Source organism: Typopeltis vanoorti, chromosome 3 (genome assembly GCF_054136105.1).
Source record: "Typopeltis vanoorti isolate ZY-2024b chromosome 3, IOZ_Tvanoo_1.0, whole genome shotgun sequence".
Lineage (NCBI taxonomy): Eukaryota > Metazoa > Arthropoda > Arachnida > Uropygi > Thelyphonidae > Typopeltis > Typopeltis vanoorti.
The window spans coordinates 49,343,960-49,367,032 of NC_143551.1; the positions used below are offsets into that span (position 1 = coordinate 49,343,960).

General features: G+C 34.0%; 1 protein-coding gene across 1 annotated transcript in view; it reads right to left on the reverse strand.

Annotated features, from left to right (window-relative positions):
- LOC150108112 (cytosolic 5'-nucleotidase 3-like) overlaps positions 1-23,073 on the reverse strand; it is a 133,776-nt gene that overhangs the window by 34,177 nt on the left and 76,526 nt on the right. Inside the window, exon 5 of the mRNA XM_090390601.1 lies at positions 20,513-20,598. Within this exon, the coding sequence (XP_090246727.1) occupies positions 20,513-20,598 (86 nt within the window). The remainder of the gene's footprint in view (positions 1-20,512; positions 20,599-23,073) is intronic.

The following is a 23,073-nucleotide window of genomic DNA, read 5'->3' on the forward strand; positions in this document are numbered from 1 at the left end:
TTCTGAAAGATATGGCCAGGGACAGATCTGAGTGGAGAATGTATGTTCATAGAATCACCAGGCGTCGAAAACGACTCGATGGAACATAACAACACAAGTTCCAAAAGTTTCTGGCATGATGTACAAAATTCATGCCAATTTTAAAATGCCATGCATAACAGATAGCATCATCTATGGAAAGCTTAGTACATCAGTTTCAACTTTCTACCTGTGTCATTCAGTTGGAGGCACATGTTTGACTAACACGTGGCATGCTAAGTGGCTATACAAGTGCTATCAAACAGTGATTGGATGGTATTTATGTGGAAACTTCTCCTTCATATTCCACTATGAAGGAATGGGCGAAACAGTTTCGCCTAGGAAGAGGAGGAGAGAGAGCCTAAGATGATCCTTATTATAGTCAGCCTGTGGAAGTGATGACTGAGGAAAATGTCTTTTTTTTTGAAGAGAAACTGCTCAATGAGAGATGGCTGAAGCTCAAAGAAATCTCAGCATGGTTGCCCCAACCTTGCTAAGATTTCTTTGCGCTTCAACCATCTAAGGTGGGTGGCCTGAGTTCTCTCTCTTCAATTCAAAAGGAGGATCTTGTGACCTGTTTTGACAAGTTTTTAGAGCTTTGCCAAGGGAATCAGAGAGAAGCTAGAATCCATTGTCACCAAGGATGAAACCATTGTCCTTTATTACAATCCTCTTTCCAAAAGGGAATCCATGGAGTAGTGCAAACCAGGCAAAGCCCTGCTGAGAAAAGATAAGGTCACTCAGTCCGCCAAGAAGATTATGGTAACAATCTTTTGGGATTGCCGGAATTCTCTTTATTGACTTGAAGGAAAGGAATACCATCATGAATGCAGAATATTATGCTTTGCTCCTGCACAAAGTGCGCAATACCATAAAGGAGGATACGAGGAATGCTTAGTCATGGTGTTTGTCTGCTTCATGTTAATGCTCCAGTCCATACAGCTATTGTTGCGAAAGCTGCATTGAAGGACTGTGGCTTCCAGGAGATTGAACACCAACCTTACAACCCAGATCTAGCACCCAGTGACTACTACCTCTTCTCAAAACTGAAGAAAGACCCTCTAGGAAGAATATTTGCAGATGACAATGAGGTGAAAGATGCATTTTTGGGCCATTTTGCAGACAAAAGTACAGACTATTTTTTCAAGGGCATAGAAATGTTAATTCAAAGATGTGAAAAGTACATTGAAGTAAAGGGAGATTATGTTGAAAAATAACACAGTTATTTTCTTTCTATCACCTCCAAAAGTTAGTCAGACTGGAAACTTATGGAACCACCCTCATATACAATAAAGAATGAAATGACCATATTGAAAGAACAGATAGTTCAAGAGTACCCAAAAATAAGCTTAAGTATCACAGATGGAGGACATAGAAGTCAAGGACATTCAAGGAAAAGATGAAAGGAAGCCAGAACAGGACAACAGGTCTGAATCCCCAAATGGATTATGATGAAGTCTCAAATTCCAGCCTATCTTCATTCATCATTCAGCATCCAGGAAGATATTAACAGGATGACCATGTGAAGGTTAGGATTGGACAGTTGGTCAATAACCCTGGTCAGTTCTCAGCATTTCTTTAAGGCTATGCAGAAGTTCTCCTCCCAGTTACTTAGCTTTGGGTCTTAAACATAGAATTGTAGTTCATTAAATGCCTAATTTTAAAAGATTATTAAATTTACTTTAAAACTGACTGCAAAACTGCCACATGAGCAGAAGTTTGAAAATGAGCTTACTCCCTAATTATTTCTGTCTGCATTTGCAGTGCAACAAATTACCTGCCTCCTTTTGTTTTCTATTCTAAACAACAGGAACTTGTCCCATAAACTAGCTTCAAAATCACTTCTGGTTTGTGATATAAGTGAAATTGAAGAGTGAAACTATTCTCCCTCTGCAACTATTTTAAGGAAATAATATGAGGGACATTTCAATATTAATACCTCCATTGTGATAGCTCAGTCAAAAAAAAATATTTTAGTGAAAGAAAAAAAGAAAAAAAAATTTGAAGTCTATACTTTATTTTCAAGCATTACTTCTAAACTAATGTTTTCTCAACCATGTATCAAATTCATAATGAATGCCTGTGAGGTTGTCATGAATTATGGGGGTATAAAATCAAGTATGGAGGTATAAAAGTCTTGCAGTAGTTGCATTACACAGTTCAGAAGGCCTGGACAGCAGGGATGAATTCCAGATGAGTGGAGTAGAGGTCTTATTCTTAGTCTTTATTTGAGTTGTAAGTCAGCAGTTTGAAGTGAAGGAAGCACTTATAACAGATGATGTTATAGTTTTAAATAAATCCAATACAAGTCTGCAAGATTCCTTGACTAAACTGTTAATAAACTGTTGTAATAAATTTGGTATGAAAATCAGCAATAACAAGAGAAAGATAATGAAAATTGGCAGAAACATTAAAAATATTAACTGCATTGTGAATGGAGAACCTATAGAACAAGTAAAACATTTCAGCTATTCAAGCATAATTTTTAGTGAAGAAAGTAAATTAATATGGAAATAGACAACAGAATCAACAAAGCTGTTATGGTAGGAAGTCAACTGAATAAATTTATATGGAATAAGAGAGAAATTAGTCAGAACACTAAATTAGCTGTATACAAGACAGTGTTCAAACCAATTATAACTTATGGATCTGAGAGCAGGGTTAGAAATAAAACACTTCACCAAAGACTAGAGACCGCAGATATGAGAATCCTGAGAAAGAATAAGGGTATGAACAGATGGCATCAGTGGCAATATCATATTAAAAACAAGGATATTAGGAAAGAACTTGCCATTGTTAGCATTCAAGAATGTCTTAGCAGTTAATTTCAGATGGTATAGACACTTGAAACAGAATGGGAGAAGAAAGATTAGCAAAACAAGTGTTCTATGCCAGGATGGCAGGGAAAGACCCAGAGGAAGACCAAGATATAGGTGGATTGATATAGTAAAAAGTGCCTTAGAAGACAGAAATATAAGATCTGATAATGTTGGAGTCTTGACAGATAACAGATTGATTTGGAGGAAAATGTTGATAGGAAGTTAGTTTCTTATGCAGTACTATCTTAATATCCTGTACACTCCAGAAGAGTACATGTCAGGAATTTAATTTTGATGATGATGTTCAGAACTGGTGCTAGTGTCTTTGTCGCCCGCATGCAATTTCTATCTAGCGCCCCTGTAACGATCCGGGCGTGTGTGGTTCTTTTATGATAATAAAAATTTAAATTATTTGAAATTTCATAAATTTCAAATAATTTAATAATTAAATAAATTTTGACAGAACAGCCACACGTTGGTCCGCTAAATATAATGAACTGGGGGTGTTGACTAGGCAGGATAATCGTTAAAAACCTGAATATTCAAAAAATTCTCAAAAGTTAAAGCAAATTTTGATAAAAGCTACTTGACTTTAATCGTTGAATATAATGATCCAGGGATTATAGCCTTCTCATCAGCCTGAATCACTAACAAAATTAAAATGAATTCTAATTGAAGTTAAAATTTATTTGAACTAAAGTTTAAAAAATTCTTGCATTTTACAAGTTACTAAATTCTTAGTAACTTGTAAAAAAATTTTAATAATTTTTATAAGTGGAACTATCTTTTAGGAAAATAAAAGAAACTCAAGATAGATGAGAAAATAAGAAACGAATTCAGAAATAATTAGAACATTTAATATAAGTATTCAAAAAATAACATCTTTACAGAATAAATAACAGAAAATAAATTAAATTACATAAATATACTTGAAATTTTTTTATTAAGATTTTAGGGTTTTTGATTTCATATTCACAAAATTAGAAATAATGGTCTTAACGTCTAAATCCGCACATATATCATTTTCAATAGCTATTAACGCCAAACTAACAAGCTTTTTTTGTGTGACATACTTGTTCTAAAGTAGGTTTTAATCAATTTCAGCTTGGAAAAGGAACGTTCACCGCTTGCTACACTAACAGGTAGGTTAATAGTATTCTTAAAGCAATTGAAAAGTTAGGGAAAGATAAATTATTGGACACAATAAAATTAAGAATATCGAAAGGGTTTTGAATATTTAAATTATTCTTTCGAAAAATATCTCAGAAAGCACATAACTTGTCATATAGTTCTATTGCATTTACGTCTTTATTGTCGCCGTCCTTCAAGAGAATCTCTAAATCTCTAAATCGTCACAATTTTTTCGTAAATCTTGGTTATTAATTTGTAGTAATCTATACAAGAAATTGAAATTACCATAATATGTTTTTAGTTGTTCAAAACGTTCTATTAACGACACATTGCAAACGTCTAGAAGTGTATAAAACACATTCACTCTAAATTTATCTTCTGGTGATTGTGGCATTTCGTCATGATGCTCGTAGTCAAATTGTCGTGTCTTCTTTTGTCGTCGAACTTCCGTAGTAGTTTTAAATTCTTGTTCTCCATCCACCTCTTCACTCAGTTCTTTTGCCGTTTTTAGAACTTCTTTAAAATTTGTATCTGATCGATACTCTTGTAAGAATATTTTTAAGTTTTCAATAGATTCTAAAGCAAGTGTAATGTTCATATTTTTGTCTTGAAGCATTTTACTCACAGGGTTTATTTTGTTAACTAAATCATGGCAAGTTATAAGAGAACAAATAAATTTGCAGTCCTTTATTTTAGCACATAATGTTTGTGCTTCATGCTGAGTTTCTTTATTAAAATTTCAAAAACTGCATCATAAATTTCTCCTAACTAATATTGTAGAAGGCAGATTGCATTAATTTTACTTTCCCATCGCATTTCTGATGGCTGTTTCAATGTTAAGTTTTTACGAATTTTAAAAGGATTGCCCAAAATTTGTAAGAGAATAAAAAGAAATTGTATATTTCTTGAATAATTGCAAAGAAACTAATTGTATCTGCATTCACTTTGGCTGCATTGTTAATGATTAAATTTAGAGTATGAGCAGCACATTGCACGTAAAAAGCTCTAGGATTTTTGTTCAGAAGCCAATTTTCTAGCCCATATTTTTCCCCTTTCATATTTGCCCCATTGTCATACCCTTGACCTCACATGTCTTCAATGGGAATGTTCCATTTTCCCAGTTGTTCTGTTATTGTTGCACATAAACCATGTCCTGTGGAATCTGATATATCTGCAAAACCTAAAAAGTTTCAGGAAACAAAGTGAATAATAATGGTCATTTGTTCTGTTTTACTTGCATCAGGTGTGCAGTCTAAAATTATGGAATAATATTTAGATTTTCGAATTGATAATAAAATTGTATCCCTGATTGCATTACTTAAAGTTTCCAATATTTCAATTTGACTGTATTTACTCAAAAAGTGTACTCTATTGTTTCATTGTAGGGCCCTTTCAACATGATTTTCCATAACGGGATCAAACTTCTCAAACAGTTCGACAAATTTTAAAAATTGCCGTTATTCCTTTCATATAATTTATCAGATGATCCGCGAAAAGCTAAATTTTCACTACCAAGGAATTTTATAATTTCAATCAAGCGCTCTAAAACACTCGTCCAATGTTTCTTTTCCATTTCATACATGCTTTGAGTCTCGCAATCAATAGTAGTTTTTTTTTTTTTTTAATTTTTATCAAGTTCCTTCCATTTTAAGAAATTTTTCATGTGAGTTAAACTAGTCTCATATCTATGCAAAGTTGTACTTACATTTCTCCAATCGTTATAACCTTCTATAAGACTCTTGATTCAGTAGGTGCGAAAAGTTTGCAACAAAAACAAAAAACAGAATTTAAAGTTTCGGAATAAATGAGCCATGTTCTTGGCACGAGCTCCCTGTTTTCCATTTTTCTATTATAATACGTGTTGCCAAATTTAGAACCATATGTATCTCTGGGATATATTATATTTTTCTTTTGAACAGGCCCCATTTCAATTAAACCAACTCATAATTTTTCATCTATATTTCCCCATTCACCTGGATCTTCCAAATTTACAGAGACTAACAACGTGTTAGTTTCGTGGTCAACTACAAATAAATCTTCTCCTAACTGTTTTTCACTTAAATCATGCGTCTTGTTATCTTGTTCAATAGTTGCAATAGTACTTTTATGCAAACTGGATGATGTGCACGGTTCTTCAACTCTGATTTCTGATGTATCGAGTTGGTTACAATCTGTATCAGAATAGTTTAACAAATTTATTAAGAGCCCCAGTTTGTTTCTTAATAGCTGCTTCTTTCGCAGCATGACGCTTACAATTTTGTGCACCAGATAACTTTATTTAAAATTTTTGATTCCATTTCTATTTTATACCCACAAGAAATTATTACACAACACGACACAGAGACGAAGTAATAGTCCACACTGCGCTACTGTCAGTAGCCTACTGAGATGCGTACCATATGACTGGTTAACTAGCAACAAATGTTTTGTACGAAAATTCGTTTCTGCACATAAAAACAGTTCACCGTTTCACTTTAGATAGACTGCAGTAGACGCAACATTTTGCAGGCAAGCATTTAGCTCTCGCTGCAAAATTGTAAACAGCTGGCTGATCAAAGAGGCGGCAATATACAATTTTTTAAAATTTTTATTCGATGTATCCAACCTTATTTATTTTAATATTGATCATTCTAAGAATTTTTTGTTTTTATGATAAAAATTGTTTCTTAAAAATGAACTTATGAACCGTGCCCCGGCTCCCCCTTCGCAGAGGCGCCTGCATGCACTGCTTCTGCCGGCCCTGATAATGTTCTCCATTCACTGGTGGAATGTCTGAAACTATATGGAAAATGTGATGGCCAATTAATAATAATTGAATGCTGATTTTCAAAATAAAATTGCACTATTTGGGTTGTAAACTTTCCATGATTAATTTCCCAAATGTTCCTTAGAATACTTAAAAAAAAATAAAATAAAATAATTATTAATCAAAAAAGATTGAAGGAGTTTAATCCTTTGTAACTAATGGGCCACTCAGTAGTTCAAAGAATAACTTGGATGGTGAAAAACATAAGAAGTAAAGATAGGGAGATTATTATCTCTCTTTATAAGGCTTTATTTCAGCTGATCAGACTGTACTTCCTGCAAATTCTGGGGATGACCCAAAGATGAGTGCCCAATCTGGTGAGAAATCTATGAAATGTTGCCTATAAGAAGAGGCAAAAAAAGAGGAGACATGATAGATAAGTTACTAAATGAGTTCTATAAGATTGCCATTTCTCCTCAAAAAGAAAATTTTCAATACATGACAAATAGAGAGAGAGAGAAAAAAAACCAGAAGTCACCCATGGAAGTTGTGTAGTTAGTAAAGGTGTGCAGACTAGATTTTTTTGCTTGGAGAGTGGTGAACAGATGGAATGGATTGCCAAAAGTAGTTGTGAGTGCCCCGACAGTGAATGAATTTAAGGAGAGGTATGATAGGAATTGTGAATATAAAAGTTAGTGTGGGTCTTCCGTGATGAGTCTCAGAACACATGGAGATACCTGTATTATGATGATAATATTTCTGAATAAGTGATATGATAACATGACAGTTTACAAGGAATTTTAGATGTGAGAAAAAGAACATTATTTCACATGGGGAATTGGAATTAACTTTTTATATCTGCAGATGATTAAAACAATTATTTTAGGTATTAAAAGTAAATTTAAAAAATATGGATTTAAAGTTTAATATCGAGTGATTTTGATGATAACGATTTTTCAGTTTATTTAGCGAAAAAAAAACATTAAAATCCATTAAAATATTTAAAATAAAACAAATAGCATATACACTGGAAAACTTTATGGTTTATTACGAAATTTGGGATGGACAGAAAAATATAGTTCCTTGCAGATATCTGCATGCTGTGCTACATATTTCTACATCCAGTTTAAAAAGCTGCTACACATAAATTAAAAAGATATTTAAATCCCGTTTGTTATCTTAACTATTTTAATATCAATTTTCTTCTATATTTGTCTTGAAATTGTGGCACCATCAGTTTAAGCACAAAATAAAATTGTAAATAAAAATGAACATCAATTTCCTGATATGTTCCCTTAAGGGGTGTCCAGGCAATGATTATCTTTACATTATTATAATCTTCTACCAATAATTTTCCTCAAAAATTAGTTTATTCCTTGTGAGCACTCCAATATTCTCATATCTACCCTTTCATACTTCTAAGGCACTTCTGACTGAATCAATCCACCCAGACCTTGGTACTCCTCTGGGTCTTTTTCCTGACACCTTGGCATCAAACACTTGTACTGCTAACCTTTCCTTTCCCATTCTACTTAAGTGACCATACCACCTCAGATTAGCCCTGTTCACACATTCTTGAATGCAATGTCAAATTCCTTCCTAGGGTCTTCATTTTTAATATGATTGGCAGAATCATATTAAAAATGAAGACATTAGGAAGGCTATCTGTGCAGGCCACTAATTTTTCTAAAAAATCAAGTGCTTATTTCTAACCCAACTCTCAGATCCACAATTTAAAGTTGGTTTGAACACTGTCTTGTATACTGTTATTTGGCTAATTTCTCTCTTATTCCATATAAATTTATTAAACTGGCTCCCCTCCATTATTCTGCTTATTCTGTTGTCCATTTCCAGATTTTACTTACCATCTTCACTAAAAACTCTGCCTAAATATAGGCTTTCCATTCAGAATGAATTTGAAGTTTTCTGTTACTAACTATTTTCAAAGCTTGTCTTTTTATTGCTGATTTTCATGCAAAATTTTATACAGCTTCTATTCAATTTAGAAAATCCTGGTGACTTGCATTGGATGTGTTTAGCAGTGCAACATCAACTGCACAATGCAAAGTGCTAAGTTCATCATCATCATCAAATTCCTGCCATGTACCCTCAAGGGGTGTAAAGGATATGATAGTACTACATGAAAAATATTACATCATTACTAACTTCCTATCTACAATTTTCCTCCAAATCAGTCTGTTACTTGTCAAGACTCTAACATTATCAGATCTTATATTTCTATCATCTAAGGCACTTTGTACCGTATCAATCCACCTATATCTTGGTTTTCCTCTGGGTCATTTTGCTGCCAACCTGGCAGCAAACACTTGTTTTGCTAATCTTTCTTCGCCCATTCTGTTTAAATGACCATACCACCTGAGATTAGCTCTGTTAATGCATTCCTGGATGCTGACAATGTCAAGTTCTTTCCTAATATCAGGGCCACGAACAGATGGCATCAATGGCAATATGATATTGCCATTGATGCCATCTGTTCGTGGCCCTAATCTTTCTCAGGACTCTCACATCCGCTGTCTCTAGTCTTTGGTCAAGTGTTTTACTTCTGACTCAGCTCTCAGATCCATAAGTTAAAACTGGTTTGAACACTGTCTTGTATACACTAATTTAGTGTTCCGACTAATTTCTCTCTTATTCCATATGAATTTATTCAGTTGACTTCAAACCATACCAGCTTTGCTGATTCTGTTGTCTATTTCTATATTTAATTTACCATCTTCACTAAAAAACGTGCCTAAATAGCTGAAATGTTTTACTTGTTCCACAGGTTCTCCATTCACAACACAGTTGACATTTTCAATGATTCTGTATATTTTCATTGTTCTTTCTCTTTTTATTGCTGACCTTCATACCATATCTATTACAACAGTTATTCAATTTAGTCAGAGAATCTTGCAGACTTGTAGTGGATTTATTTAGAAGTATAACATCATCCGCATAAAGCAAAGAGCTGACATTACCATCTCCAATTTTGATATCAGGTTTAATACCACTTTCCTTCATAATGTGATCCATATAGATAATGAATAACAGAGGGGATAATTTACATCCTAGTCTCACACCAGATTTAACATTAAACCATCTTCTTGTACTTCCTTCAATTCTAACTGCTGACTTACAACTCAAATAAAGACTAAGTATTGCTTGATATAATGCCCCATTGACACCATATAACTGTAGCATATTGAATAGCTTCTCTCTTGGCACGTTGTCATATGCCTTTTCCAAATCGACAAAACTTAAAATACAGATCTTTGTTATATTACCATGCTTTCTCGACTATTTGTCGTAAAGTGAAGATCTCATCCTTACAGCCTCTATTTGGCCTGACATCAGCTTGTTCTTCACCAAGCTTTTCTTCCACAATTCTTCTCAACCGTTTCTCAAGTATACTTGCATAAATCTTGCCAGGAACACTCAGTAGGGAAATACCTCTGTAATTGTCACATTCAGTTTTATTTCTACTCCAATCATTGGGAATTCGTCCCTCTGTCCAGGCTTTCTGAACTATGCAGTGCAGCCACTGTAAGACTCTTATACCACCATACTTGAGCATTTCTGGTCAAATATCATCTATTTCGGTTGCCTTTCCACATTTCAAGCCTTTGATGGCTTTTTCTGCTTCAAGTATGGATATGTATTCCTGACTGCATGCCTGGTCAGTGAATTTTTACCACTGTGCTGTCATCACTGCTTGTTTCATTTAGCAGATTTTCAAAGTAATTACTCCATACTTCAAGGATATCTTTTTCTCCAGTTTTCATGTCACCTTTTTCATCTCAAACTCCTTTTATAGCACTCTTTCCTCCATTCCTAAGCTTCTTCAACAACTTCCAGAATATTTTGCCACCTTCTTGATATTTATTTTCTATATTCTTGCCAAAGTCCTCCCATGGCTTTTGTTTAGCTAGTTTTACACAGTGTTTAGCATTCTTGCATTTGTCTCTGTATTCTCTAAGAGCACAAGCTGACTTATTTGCCAGGAACTTTTGATATGCTTTCTTCTTTTCCTTCACTGCCTCTTTAACTTCCTGGGTCCACCACAGAGTTCTAATTTTTTCTCTCCTTGCAGACAACTTCACCACATGCTTGTTTAGCTGAATCAATCAGGATTTTCTTCAAAGCTTGCCACTGAATCTCCAAGGTTTGATTCCTGTTCTCAAACTCTTTCATTTTTTCTTCAATAATCTTTGTGTATTTTAGTCTATAGTTCACATTTGAGAGCTGCTCAACCTTTATTCGCTTTAAAACTTTCTTACATGTCATTCTTTTCAATATGAAATTCAATTTTATCCTGCTCAAGACTAAATAGTAATCACTTCCAATTTCAAATCCTCTGTACACTCTGTTGTCCTGCACTTGGGAGAAAACATCACTATCAACAATAACATAGTCAATGAGACTTTTCTTATTCCTTGCCTCTTCTCTCCATGTGAATTTGTGCACATTTTTATGTTGGAACATGGTGTTAGTAATAACTAGTCCATGTCCTGAGCAGATATCCAACAGATATTTGTCATTATTATTAGCTTTGCTCTTTTCTCCAAATTTTCCCAAAATATTTTTGTATGCCTCACAATCATTTCCTACTCTGCTATTTAGATCCCAAACAAGGACTAACTTTTCCTTTTTCATTGTGTCAGTTGCTTTTTCTAAAGCCTCAAAAAATTCCTCCACTTCTACCTTAGTAGAACCTTCTGTGGGACCATAGCACAAATAAGTCTCATTATCCAGTTCCCCATTCTCATATTTGCCCACATTACTTTACTTGAGACTGAACTGCCATTCAAGAAGATTAGCCTCCTATTTCGTGTTGAATACTATGGCTACTCCTTCTTTTCCTTGATTGTCATTGCCTGAATATAACATTTTGTATTTATTGCTCAGAAAGATCTCCCCAATTTTTGTCTCAGTCACCCGTATTATGTCAACCTGGTACTTATCTAATTCCTCAGCTAACTCCATTTCTTTGCCATTGAGGCTTCTTATGTTAATAGTACCAATCTTTAACTCTGGTGATGTTGAGTTGGGGTGTGTTTTCAGATTTGTTCCAGTAGCTGACTTTTCGCTGTTTGCCCTGGTTCCCTGGCGAAAACAATGGGGGGGCCTTGTTTAACCGGGCGAAGCCCCAGCCGGCATGAAATTTTGTCATGTTGTACTATCATTTTTTATTTTGGTTTAACCAATAAGAATACAATTTGGTCGGCTAAATCCCAAATTGCCAGCCCATCATTAAATGATGGGCTGGCAATTTGGGATTATTGGCAATTTGGCAATTTGGGATTATGGCAAGTTGGGTATCTACTTAGATACTGAACCAGTTCGTTCAGTATCTAAGTAGATACCCAACAGGGTGCACCATGAGAAGGTGATGATTGGACATTAGGTCAGAAGCCCTTGTCGGTTCTCTGCATTCCTTTAAAGGCTATGTGGAGGTCTCCTTTCAGATATACCGCTTTGACTCTTAAGAACTCCAAGTGCTAAGTTTAATATCTCCAGTTCTAGTATCAGGTTTAATGTCACTTTCTTTCATATTAGGATCCACATAGATAATGAATAAGAGTGAAGATAATGTTCATCCCTGTCTTACCCCTGATTTTACATCTAACCATCTTCGTGTATTTCCTTCAATTCTAATTTCTGAATTACAACTCATATATAGACTATGTATTACTGTGTATAATATTCCATTTATTCCATAAAACTGTAGTGTTTTGAATAGCTTTTCTCTTGGCACCTTGTCATACTACCATGATTTCTCAACTATTTATGGTAAAGTGAAAATCTGATCCTGACAACCTCTATGTGACCTGAATCTAGCTTGTTCTTCTCCCAATTTCTCTTTACAATTTTTCTCAGCCTCTTTTCAAATATGCTTGCATACATCTTACCTGAAATATCCTAATCAGCTTTTTTTCCTTTTTTTTTTTTTTTAAATAAATGTACTACGAGAGCTCCACTCCAGTCATCTGGAATTAGACCTTCTGACCAGGCCATCTGAATTATGTAGTTAGCCACTGTAAAACCTTTATATGTCCATCCATATTTGAGCATTTCTGGTCAAATATCATCTACTGTAGCTGCCTTTCCACATTTCAAGTTTTTGACAACTTCTACCTCAAGTATTGATATGTATTCCTGTGTGCATTTCTCTTAAAAATTTTTTATGACAGTTCTATTAGTGCCTGTTTCATTTTACAGTCTTTCGAAGTAATTTGAAGAGTTCTTTCATTATGCAGCAAGTAAGAGGAAGAATGACTATGGAAGATTAACCTTAATAAGTAATGATGGTCACAAGGAGACAGAAGCAGATAAAATAATCGAGTTACTGAGTAATCAGTTTTCAAGAATATATCATCCTAGTGAGGTTACTGCTTCAAACCTACATGACAGACACTAATGTGGGAACAGAAGTGTATGAATTCGAGGTTCTTAGGATATTGCAGAATCTCAATGTAAATACAGCTGTGGGATTAGATTGATTTAAATAGATTTAAATAGATATCAGCTAGGGTTTTGTCAGAATGTGCAAGGGAAATGACAATGCCAATTATATATTTGGCTTAATCCTTTATCCAAGTGTAAGCAAACAAAGATTGCGCCTGAAATATTTTCAGGACTGGGGCAACTCGTAGCAAAAGTGAGATAAGTTCTCATCACTTGCCTTAGTATCTCCCATAATACAAAGCACATATCCTTATGGGTATGTATAATGCTATGCATTATGGGAAGGGTCACTAACCCAAACCAGATAATTGATAGCACAGCCAAGTGAAAAACACTTCCACAACTATCTCTAATCCAGAGAATTTTAATAAAGGTGCGACACCTTTTGGCAACTGGCATATGGAAATATGAATTCTCAATCACTTCCACCTTAGTATCACCACCTCTGGGTCTAGCTCCCACTGACAAGACCTCAATAAAGGTTGAAACTGGTCTGGATAGTGACCCTTCCCATAATGCATAGCATTATACATACCCCATAAGGATATGTGCTTTGTATTATGGGAGGTACTAAGGCAAGTGATGAGAACTTATCCCATCTCCGCTACGAGTTGCCCCAGTCCTGAAAATACTTCAGGCACAAACTTTGTTTGCTTACACTAGGATAAAGGATTAAGCCAAATATATAATTGGTAGCACAGCCAAATGAAAAACACTTCCATTGAAACGACAATGCCTTTGACTAGTCTCTTTAATATGATACTGTATGAGGGTCAAATGGCTTTGTGAAGGGTTGGTCATGCCTTAGTAATTTACAAACTTTTTATAAATAGAGTAACAACTGAGTTGGATAAAGGAAATGGCTACAGGATGATTTTGCTGGATTTTACAAAAGCATTTGAGAGAATACCACATGGAACACTGTTATGCAAATTAGAACAAATGGGGATGGATATGACACTGGTTAAGTGGATAAGAGGGTGGCTGCTGGAAAGATATCGAAAAGTGGTATAATGGAGGGACAGAATCGAGGCAAAAACAGTTGACTAGAGGTGTACCGCAAGGTTCGGTGCTGAACTATTGCTGTTTAATTTATACATAAATGATATAGGAAATAACCTGAAAGGAAATACTCGGTTGTTTGACGATGACGCAAAATTAGGTAGAGTAATAGTTAAACAAGGCGATGTAAACAACTTGTAGGATGATTTAAATAGGATGTCGGTATGGGCAAAAGTTAATGGGTACCAGTTTAATGTGAAAAATGTAAAGTTATGCATTTTGGTGTAAATAAATTACAAGCCATTTATCACATTGATGGCACTGTACTCCAGTAAATAGATGAAGCTAGAGATTTAGGGGTGGTGGTAGACAGAAAGTTAAAGTTTAGAGAACATATTGCTAAGGGAGACTATAAGATTACTTGGCTATTGAATAACATATTAACAAGTAGAGATAAAGAAGTTATCATTCCTCTTTATGACGCCTTGATACGCTGACATCTGGATTACCGTGCACAAGTCTAGTCTCCTGGGTTTCTTGGGATGAGGAAGCAGTGGAGAGGATTCAGAGGCTAGTGATCAAGACAGTGAGTGGCCTGTGGAATGTTCCCTATGAATATAGATTGAAGGTGTGTGGATTGCAGAAGTTAGTTGATAGGAGAAAAAGAGAGGATATGATAGAAACATTTAAGTTGCTTAAAGGGTTTATAGGATAGATGCAGGGGAAATGTTTCAGCACTTGGCTGCAGGGGCCAGAATAAGGGGTCATCGCTGGAAGTTGAATAAAGGTGTGATTAGTAGGGGCATGAGGACTAAATCTTTTGCTTGGAGAATTGTGAATGAGTGGAATGGGTTGCCAGAGTAAGTTGTGAGTGCTTTGTGTAATACTGGGGTTCAAGGAGATGATAGACTGTGTGGATAGATTGGGTCTCCCACAACGAGTCTTCGGACTCCATGGAGGTGCCCGTATAATAAAAGTAATTTCTTATCGAGTAGATCATTTTAAAAGTTCTGCATAATATAGTCTTGTTGTTATATCAAATTTGTTTAACAAAATACATTTACAATCCCCTTTACAATTTCATTCTGTCTTATCACTGCTGCTGATCTGGATAAATTCGAAAGGCTATCAGCAATCTTTTTTCCCCCTTGACATTTGACAATTCAGGCCATTCAGCATTAATGATGCTAATGGTAGTGAAGTGTTTACCTACACAGTGGGTTTTTTTTTCAATTTAAGAACAGATGTGTCTGGTGTCTTCCTCAACCCCTCATTGGGGTTGAGGAAGCACTTGTCATCCATACTTTTCTTTATAATCTAATACGTAATGTGATATGCAGCCTTGTACTATCGCACAAAATGAGAACTTCTGACTAGAAACATATGAGGACTTTTGCTGTGAATTTTTGGAAAAAAATGTCTTACAGAAATTTCCTGTAGAGTGCTGCTGTTACAGTGTATTCTGCAGGTGCTCATCATCATTAACTTCATCTTTGAATATTTATGCCTTTTTTTGCATTGATGCAGATAATCTGCAATCCTCTTGTGAGTTGTATTTTCATGTTCAGTCTACTGTAAGCCCCCCCCCCCCCTCTCCACACACACACACACACACACACACACACACACACACACACACACACACACACACACACACACACACACACACACACACACAGAGGCTGATACCTACATGCCACTTCAAATCACTATTTGGCCCAGAAACTTGGAATTTTCAAAACTCTGGTCTTCAGGAGAAAGCAAGTTTCATCCTCAAAACCAGCACTGCACCCTGGAACAACAAGCTCTAATTACATTATTCCAACAAAATATGTACAACAGAAAAATTCTCACCAAACTCCTTAAAAAGAACCCTCCCCTCTAACCAGACTATACATACATCATAACTTTACACTACATAAAAGGTATAAGAGATAAACTGAGCTCCCTCCTAAAGCAATACAGAATTAGAACAGTATACAAACCTCTGAACAAAGTTTCCACCTTTCTGAGATAAAGGGCCACCAGGATCCCCTCAGGTATCTATAGTCTAGGTTATCCCCTGTAAGTGTGGAACTCAGTATTTCAGGCAGGATGGACTACCTTGGTCAGTAAAAAATATCTGGTACAGATAACCAAAAAATAGACCAGCACAACATGCCTTCGAGGAAGACCATCAAATGGAAGAAAGCCAGGCTACTTCTCAAATTCTAGCTCAAATCAGAGACTACCTGGAAGCAGAACAAGTTCTACTTCTACCACAGGTTAACTACAACAAAACTGACAGTGTGATCTTGCATAGATTTTTGTAGGCTGCCCTATCTTCCCATCAGCATTAACAGCAGAAATTACCACAAAGAGCACCAATATTGCCCTCCACGAACATGACTGTACTTAAATAGAAATATCTAATATCAACAAGTTTCACCAACAGGGCTGTCCGACTTCTTCAGGAGTAGATAATTTCAAAAAAAAGTTTTTTTTTTTTCTTACCGCTATAAGCCCTAGAGAAGCTGGACAGCCCCATCAGCGAAACACGTTGGTATTAGATGTTTATAAATTATGGTCAATTAAAGATCAATATATATATATATTTCTATTTAATTATATGTTTGAATGACCAAATATAACAATGACTGTATTTGTTCTTGAGGTCATTTCACTCCCCGTCTTTGCTGACTGTATTTTGTTAAAGTATCCTGACAATGCTAGATTGAACTGGTGAAACATCAGCTCGTAAATAATTAATTTAAGTCAGTAAATTCTTTATTTGCATTCCAGTTTCTATATAGTTCTTTGGTTCCAGAAACTTTTAGATGGACCGTATCTCTTGTGAGTTGCCCACTGGTCTTGTGTCAGGAAATGTGGCACCTACTTGGTAGCACTTTCTCTTCTTGAAAATTCCAGTCAGAATTCTGAAAACATATGCAGTTGAGATGTGTTTCATTTGCAATTCCTTCACATTTTGCACTGATATTCTTCTTCCAGCAAGCTGTTGACAATAATAACAACTGTCATTTGTAGCTACTTGTGGCCTGCTGTTTCTTGGAATGTCTTTAATTTAACTTTCATGGAAACAAAACAATACATCATGACATTATGCATTGATCCAATACACTATCTCTATAAACTTCAAATATCAACAGACTTCGGTTATGTTTTGATGTATGATGCTAATCAAGTTTTTGTGATATCTGACTCGAATCAAATTCTGTCTCCATTTTCGAAGTCTGTGGTTGCTGTTTTAGTCTGTATTTTTTGCTGGTGCTGCTTTGTTCTTATTATTACTTTCTGATGTTCATCATTTTTACTGTATCCAAAAATCTCAGAATAGCTTCATGTATCATTCAAATGTATCATAAAAATAACAAAAAGATCACTGTTTAAAATTTGTTTTCTTTTATTTAGATACATTTGTTTAGATATGATTTTCAACTTAATGCAATATATCTTTATTATATAATTATGATTATATATATCTCTTTCAAAAGGATGTGATATTCATCTAAATCAGGGGTCGGGAACCGGTGGCTCCGGAGCCGCATGCGGCTCTTGGCTGAACAAAGTGTGGCTCTTTTATATTGAATTAAAAGATACATAATTAATACAAACAACTAAATATTGTTTTTTGATACAGCCTGTATGTGGCGCTAGATGCTATGCATGTGACGTGTGTTGTGCATACCTAAGGTAACTAGCGTCATGGCCAAAATTTGAACTAATTGATCAACTGCCCTGTCAAACACCACGGTTTTTAGATACATGGGGATTTTAACTGTCAAAAATAAATATTCTGTTAGTTAACGTATTTATCGTGGTACTAAACTGGTATATAATTTAGTTATGCACAAATAATAATTAAACAAATAATCAGATAATGTTATGCACAAATTAATTTTTATTATGTTATCATGTTGAATTTGTGTTTTTACTTGCGGGTAAATTTGTGATAATAGCCCTTCTAATATGAGTTCAAGAAAAAGAAAAATAATCAAAGAAAACAGAGGATTCAATAAAATGTGGATAGAGAAATTTGTATTTATAGAAGTAAATGGAAATCTGCAATGTTTAATTTGCCATCTACAACTTCAAAATAACAAATCAAGTAATGTCGAACAACATTTTCGAGGAAAACATTTAGACTTCAGTAAAAAATATCCTGAGGGTGATAATAGAAAAAAAAGCCATTGAAGAATTACAAAAAAAAAACATTGCTTCAGCAAAGAAATTTATCAACATGGATGAAATCTTCATCAAATACTACTGAAGCAAGTTTTTTGTTATCCCTTCAAATAGCAAAAGCAGGAAAACCTTTTACCGATGGTGAATTTCTAAAAAAATGCATGTATAATGTCTCTGAAATTCCATTTAAGGATATGAAAAATAAGGACGAGATACGTAAAAAAATTAAAGATTTACCTCTTTCAGCTAGAACTGTCAAGGAACGGATTGTAACAATTTCTGCAGAAGTTTCAAATATGCAAATTATGGATATTAATTCTGCCGATTTTATATCTATTGCCATTGATGAATCAAATGATATTTCCGATATGGATCTTCTTGATCAACTTCTTGATCTGCTAACACTTAAAGAACACACTACAAGTCAAGATATTTCAGAAAACCTTCTAACAAGTTTACAGAATAAAAATATAAATATTAATAATATAGTATGCATTACGACTGATAGCGTGCCCTCTATGATTGTGAAAAATAAGGGGTTTGTTAAATTATTCTCTACTCATATTCCACATGAAGTTATTTCATTCCATTGCATTTTACATCAAGAAGCTTTAGTTGCAAATTCTTCGGGATTATTACCACAACTAAAAAGAGTGATGGATTGTGCCAATGATCAATTTCATCTGATTTCGGGCAGTGAATCACAGCCTTTTTGACACATTTTTAGAGGAACTAGGTAGTCAACATAAAGATTTAGTGACATTTACATCTGTACAATAGTTATCAAGAGGAAAGTATTAAAACGTTTTTTTCAGTGCTTAAAAGAAGTAACAGTTTTCTTAATCACTAAAAATTATAACTTAAATCATGTGGAACTTCTCAGTAATCCCAAATGGATACAAAATTTTTGTTTTTTGCTTGATATGACAAAACATTTTAATAAGCTAAATTTGAAGTTGCAAGGGAACACAAGTATAGGAAACACAGCTTTACAATTACTGGAGGAAGTCCTTACCTTTGAACAGAAACTAAGAATGTTTTTCGAAGAAGTTACTGAAGAAAAATTTATATATTTTGAAAAATCTAAAAAATTAATTGAATTTAAATCAAGAAAAAGTTTATTGCAAAATATTCACTGAAATGATTACTGTAATTTTAGATTCATTTACAAGCAGATTTCAGGATTTTAAAAAAATCAGGAGATGATGAAATTTATATTACATCTGTTAAATTGCAATTTAAAATTAATAGATATTGAAGCTTTTCCTGAAATATCAATTGCAGAACTACAAATAAAGCTTCTGGAAATTCAGAATAAAAGCATCTGGGTACAAAAACTTCAGGAAGTGGTAGCACAAATTGAAGAAAATGAGGAAACTATGGAAGAAACACCACAGGAAATTATATTTAAATGTTGGAATTCTTTCCCAACTAATTATTCAAATGCCAGGCGACTTGTTTTTGGGGTTTTGACTCTTTTTGGTTCAATGTACAATTGAGAACAATTTTTCTCTTCAATGAATTATATTAAAAATAAGTATAGGAACAAATTGACTGATGAAAGTTTGAAAGCTGAATTACTATTAAAGTGCATGACATACAATCCAGATTTAAGTAAATTGGCTGAGAAGATGCAAAATCAAAAGTTTCATTAGTGAATTTTAAATTAAAACAATCAAATATCTATTAAAATACATAATATTGTATTTTTGTTTGGACTAATTCTTTTTGCTATACAAATTCTGACTTTTTTGCAATATTTTACTTACTTAAACATGTTTTGTGATTAAAAACTTAATCAAACTTAATGTTGTTTTATTTATTGAACATATAAAAAATTTATATGCAAACATAAAAGTGGTATTTGATATCTGGAAGTACTGAATTAAAAACAAATTTACCTAAGTTTGAACTAACTGCAACTTTGAGTTACCAGGAAAAATCGAATTGAAGTTGCGGCTCCCAAAATTTTGTTTTAATTAAATTTTTTGGTGGAATGGCTCTTTGGTTCAAAAAGGTTCCCGACCCCCTAATCTAAATGAACATGTTCTGATCAGTGAAAAATTACCTTTGAAAACTGCACCTTATACAATATTTTATACATTTTTTTTAATTCTTTCAAATAATATTTAGCAACAGATAAACTTACCAGTCCACCATATATGGAATTTTTTCTTCTATTGATAAATGAGGATCTATTTCTATAGGATAATACTTTTCCCAAAGAAGTCTGGCCTGCAACAAAGCAATTCTTTCAAAACAAAAACACAAGTGGTATCAATATTAGCACTGTAGCCATTCTTAAATCTTATATTTTAAAAGGAAATACTACTTTGTTCCAAATAAATGTCTTTGTGCATGTGTGGGTGTGCATGTGCATGCACGTAATGTACATATACATAATACTTTTTACAAGATTTAATATTTTAAGATTTTTCACACAAAGCTTGAAAACAAGAACCAAACTTAAAAATGGCAAATTCTGAAGAATGCATTGACCGATTCAGCCAAAAAACAAGTAGCAAAGTTGTCGCAAAACAAAAATGAACTACACACGATGGACACAAAAAGAAGCAGTCCATAAAAGTACTATAAAAATTTCTAGCTGATAAGCTAACATGTACTCTTAGGAAACATGGAGGAAAAATTAAGGAAATCTACCTTATGTCCCAAAGTAGATAAATAAAAGCCATGAAATTTTGGAAAGAATATAGAAAATAAGTATTATGATAGCAGCAAAAGGTTTTGGCATTTACTAAAAAATTAAAAATGGAAACAAGAGTACAAGAAACTGAAGATCATAAAGATGAAATGAAAACTGAAGATAAGAATATTCTGGATGTATAGAAAAATTATTTTAAAAAATTAAATGAGACAGCAAACAATAGGAAAATATCCAGGAGAAATGAAATTAGCAGTATATATCAATATTTGAGGTAGAAAAACCATCAGAAACCTATATGTGGAAGGGCAGTTGGAGTAAATATTTAACCTGAAATATGATGTAATAATGTTTACAGATATGATTAACATTCCTATTGTAGTATTAATTAGGCTTCAGCAAAGAAGCCAAATTACTTGGCCATGACAGGCCACTCAACCTAACACACTAAGGAAGATATGAATGTAATAACATAACAAAATTATTTAATTAATGTGTAATCTAAAAAAACTTGTTTACTAGGTCAAATTCCAGATGATTGGAGTGAAGCTTTCATTGTACTACTTTATAAAAAGGGAAATAAAACTAAATATGAGAATTAGAGAGAAATTTCCTTATTAAATATAAAAGATTTATATAAGCATACATACTTAATAAGACTAACAAACATTCTTGAAGGAAAAATTAGTAAAAAATGGAATAAGCTAGAGATGATAAGATCAGATTGATTTTTACCTTATGGCAAAGAGGTGAGAAATCATGGGAATATAATACTTTCTTTTAGTTTTGTTGATATCAAAAAAGGATATGACACAATACCAAAGGAGAAAACTGTGCTAAACACTAAATGTATATAACATAAATAAACAATACTTAAATGATGCAATATCAGAATGTATGAAATACGAGGCTAATCTTCTTGAATGGCAGTCAGTCTCAAGTAGAGTAATGTGGGCAAATATGAGAATGGGGAACTGGACAATGAGACTTATTTATGCCTATGGTCCCACAGAAGGTTCTACTAAGGTAGAAGTGAAGGAATTTTTTGAGGCTTTAGAAAAAGCAACTGACACAATGAAAAAGGAAAAGTTGGTCCTTGTTGGGGATCTAAATAGTAGAGTAGGAAATGATTGTGAGACATACAAAAATATTTTGGGAAAATTTGGAGAAAAGAGCAAAGCTAATAATAATGGCAAATATCTGTTGGATTTCTGCTCAGGACATGGACTGGTTATTACTAACACCATGTTCCAACATAAAAATGTGCACAAATTCACATGGAGAGAAGAGGCTAGGAATAAGAAAAGTCTCATTGACTATGTTATTGTTGATAGTGATGTTTTCTCCCTGGTGCAGGACACCAGAGTGTACAGAGGATTTGAAATTGGAAGTGATCACTATTTAGTCTTGAGCAGGATAAAATTGAATTTCATATTGAAAAGAATAACATGTAAGAAAGTTTTAAAGCGAATAAAAGTTGAGCAGCTCTCAGATGTGAACTGTAGACTAATATACAGAAATATTATTGAAAAGAAAATGAAAGAGTTTGAGAACGGGAATCAAACCTTGGAGATTCAGTGGCAAACTCTGAAGGAAACATTGATTGATTCTGCCAGAGAGGCATGTGGTGAGGTTGTGTGCAAAGATAAAAAAATCAGAACTCCCTGGTGGACACAGGAAGTTAAAGAGGCAGTGAGGGAAAAGAAGAAAGCATATCAAAAGTTCCTGGCAAATAAGTCAGCTTTTACTCTTAGAGAATACAGAGACAAATGTAAGAAAGCTAAACAGTGTGTAAAACTAGCTAAACAAAAGTCATGGGAGGACTTTGGCAAGAATATAGAAAATAAATATCAAGAAGGTGGCAAAATATTCTGGAGGTTATTGAAGAAGCTTAGGAATGGAGGAAAGAGTGCTGTAAAAGGAATTAGAGATGATAAAGGTGAAATGAAAACAGGAGAAAAAGATATCCTTGAAGTATGGAGTAATTACTTTGAAAAACTGCTAAATGAAACAAGCAGTGATGACAGCACAGTGATAAAAAACACCGA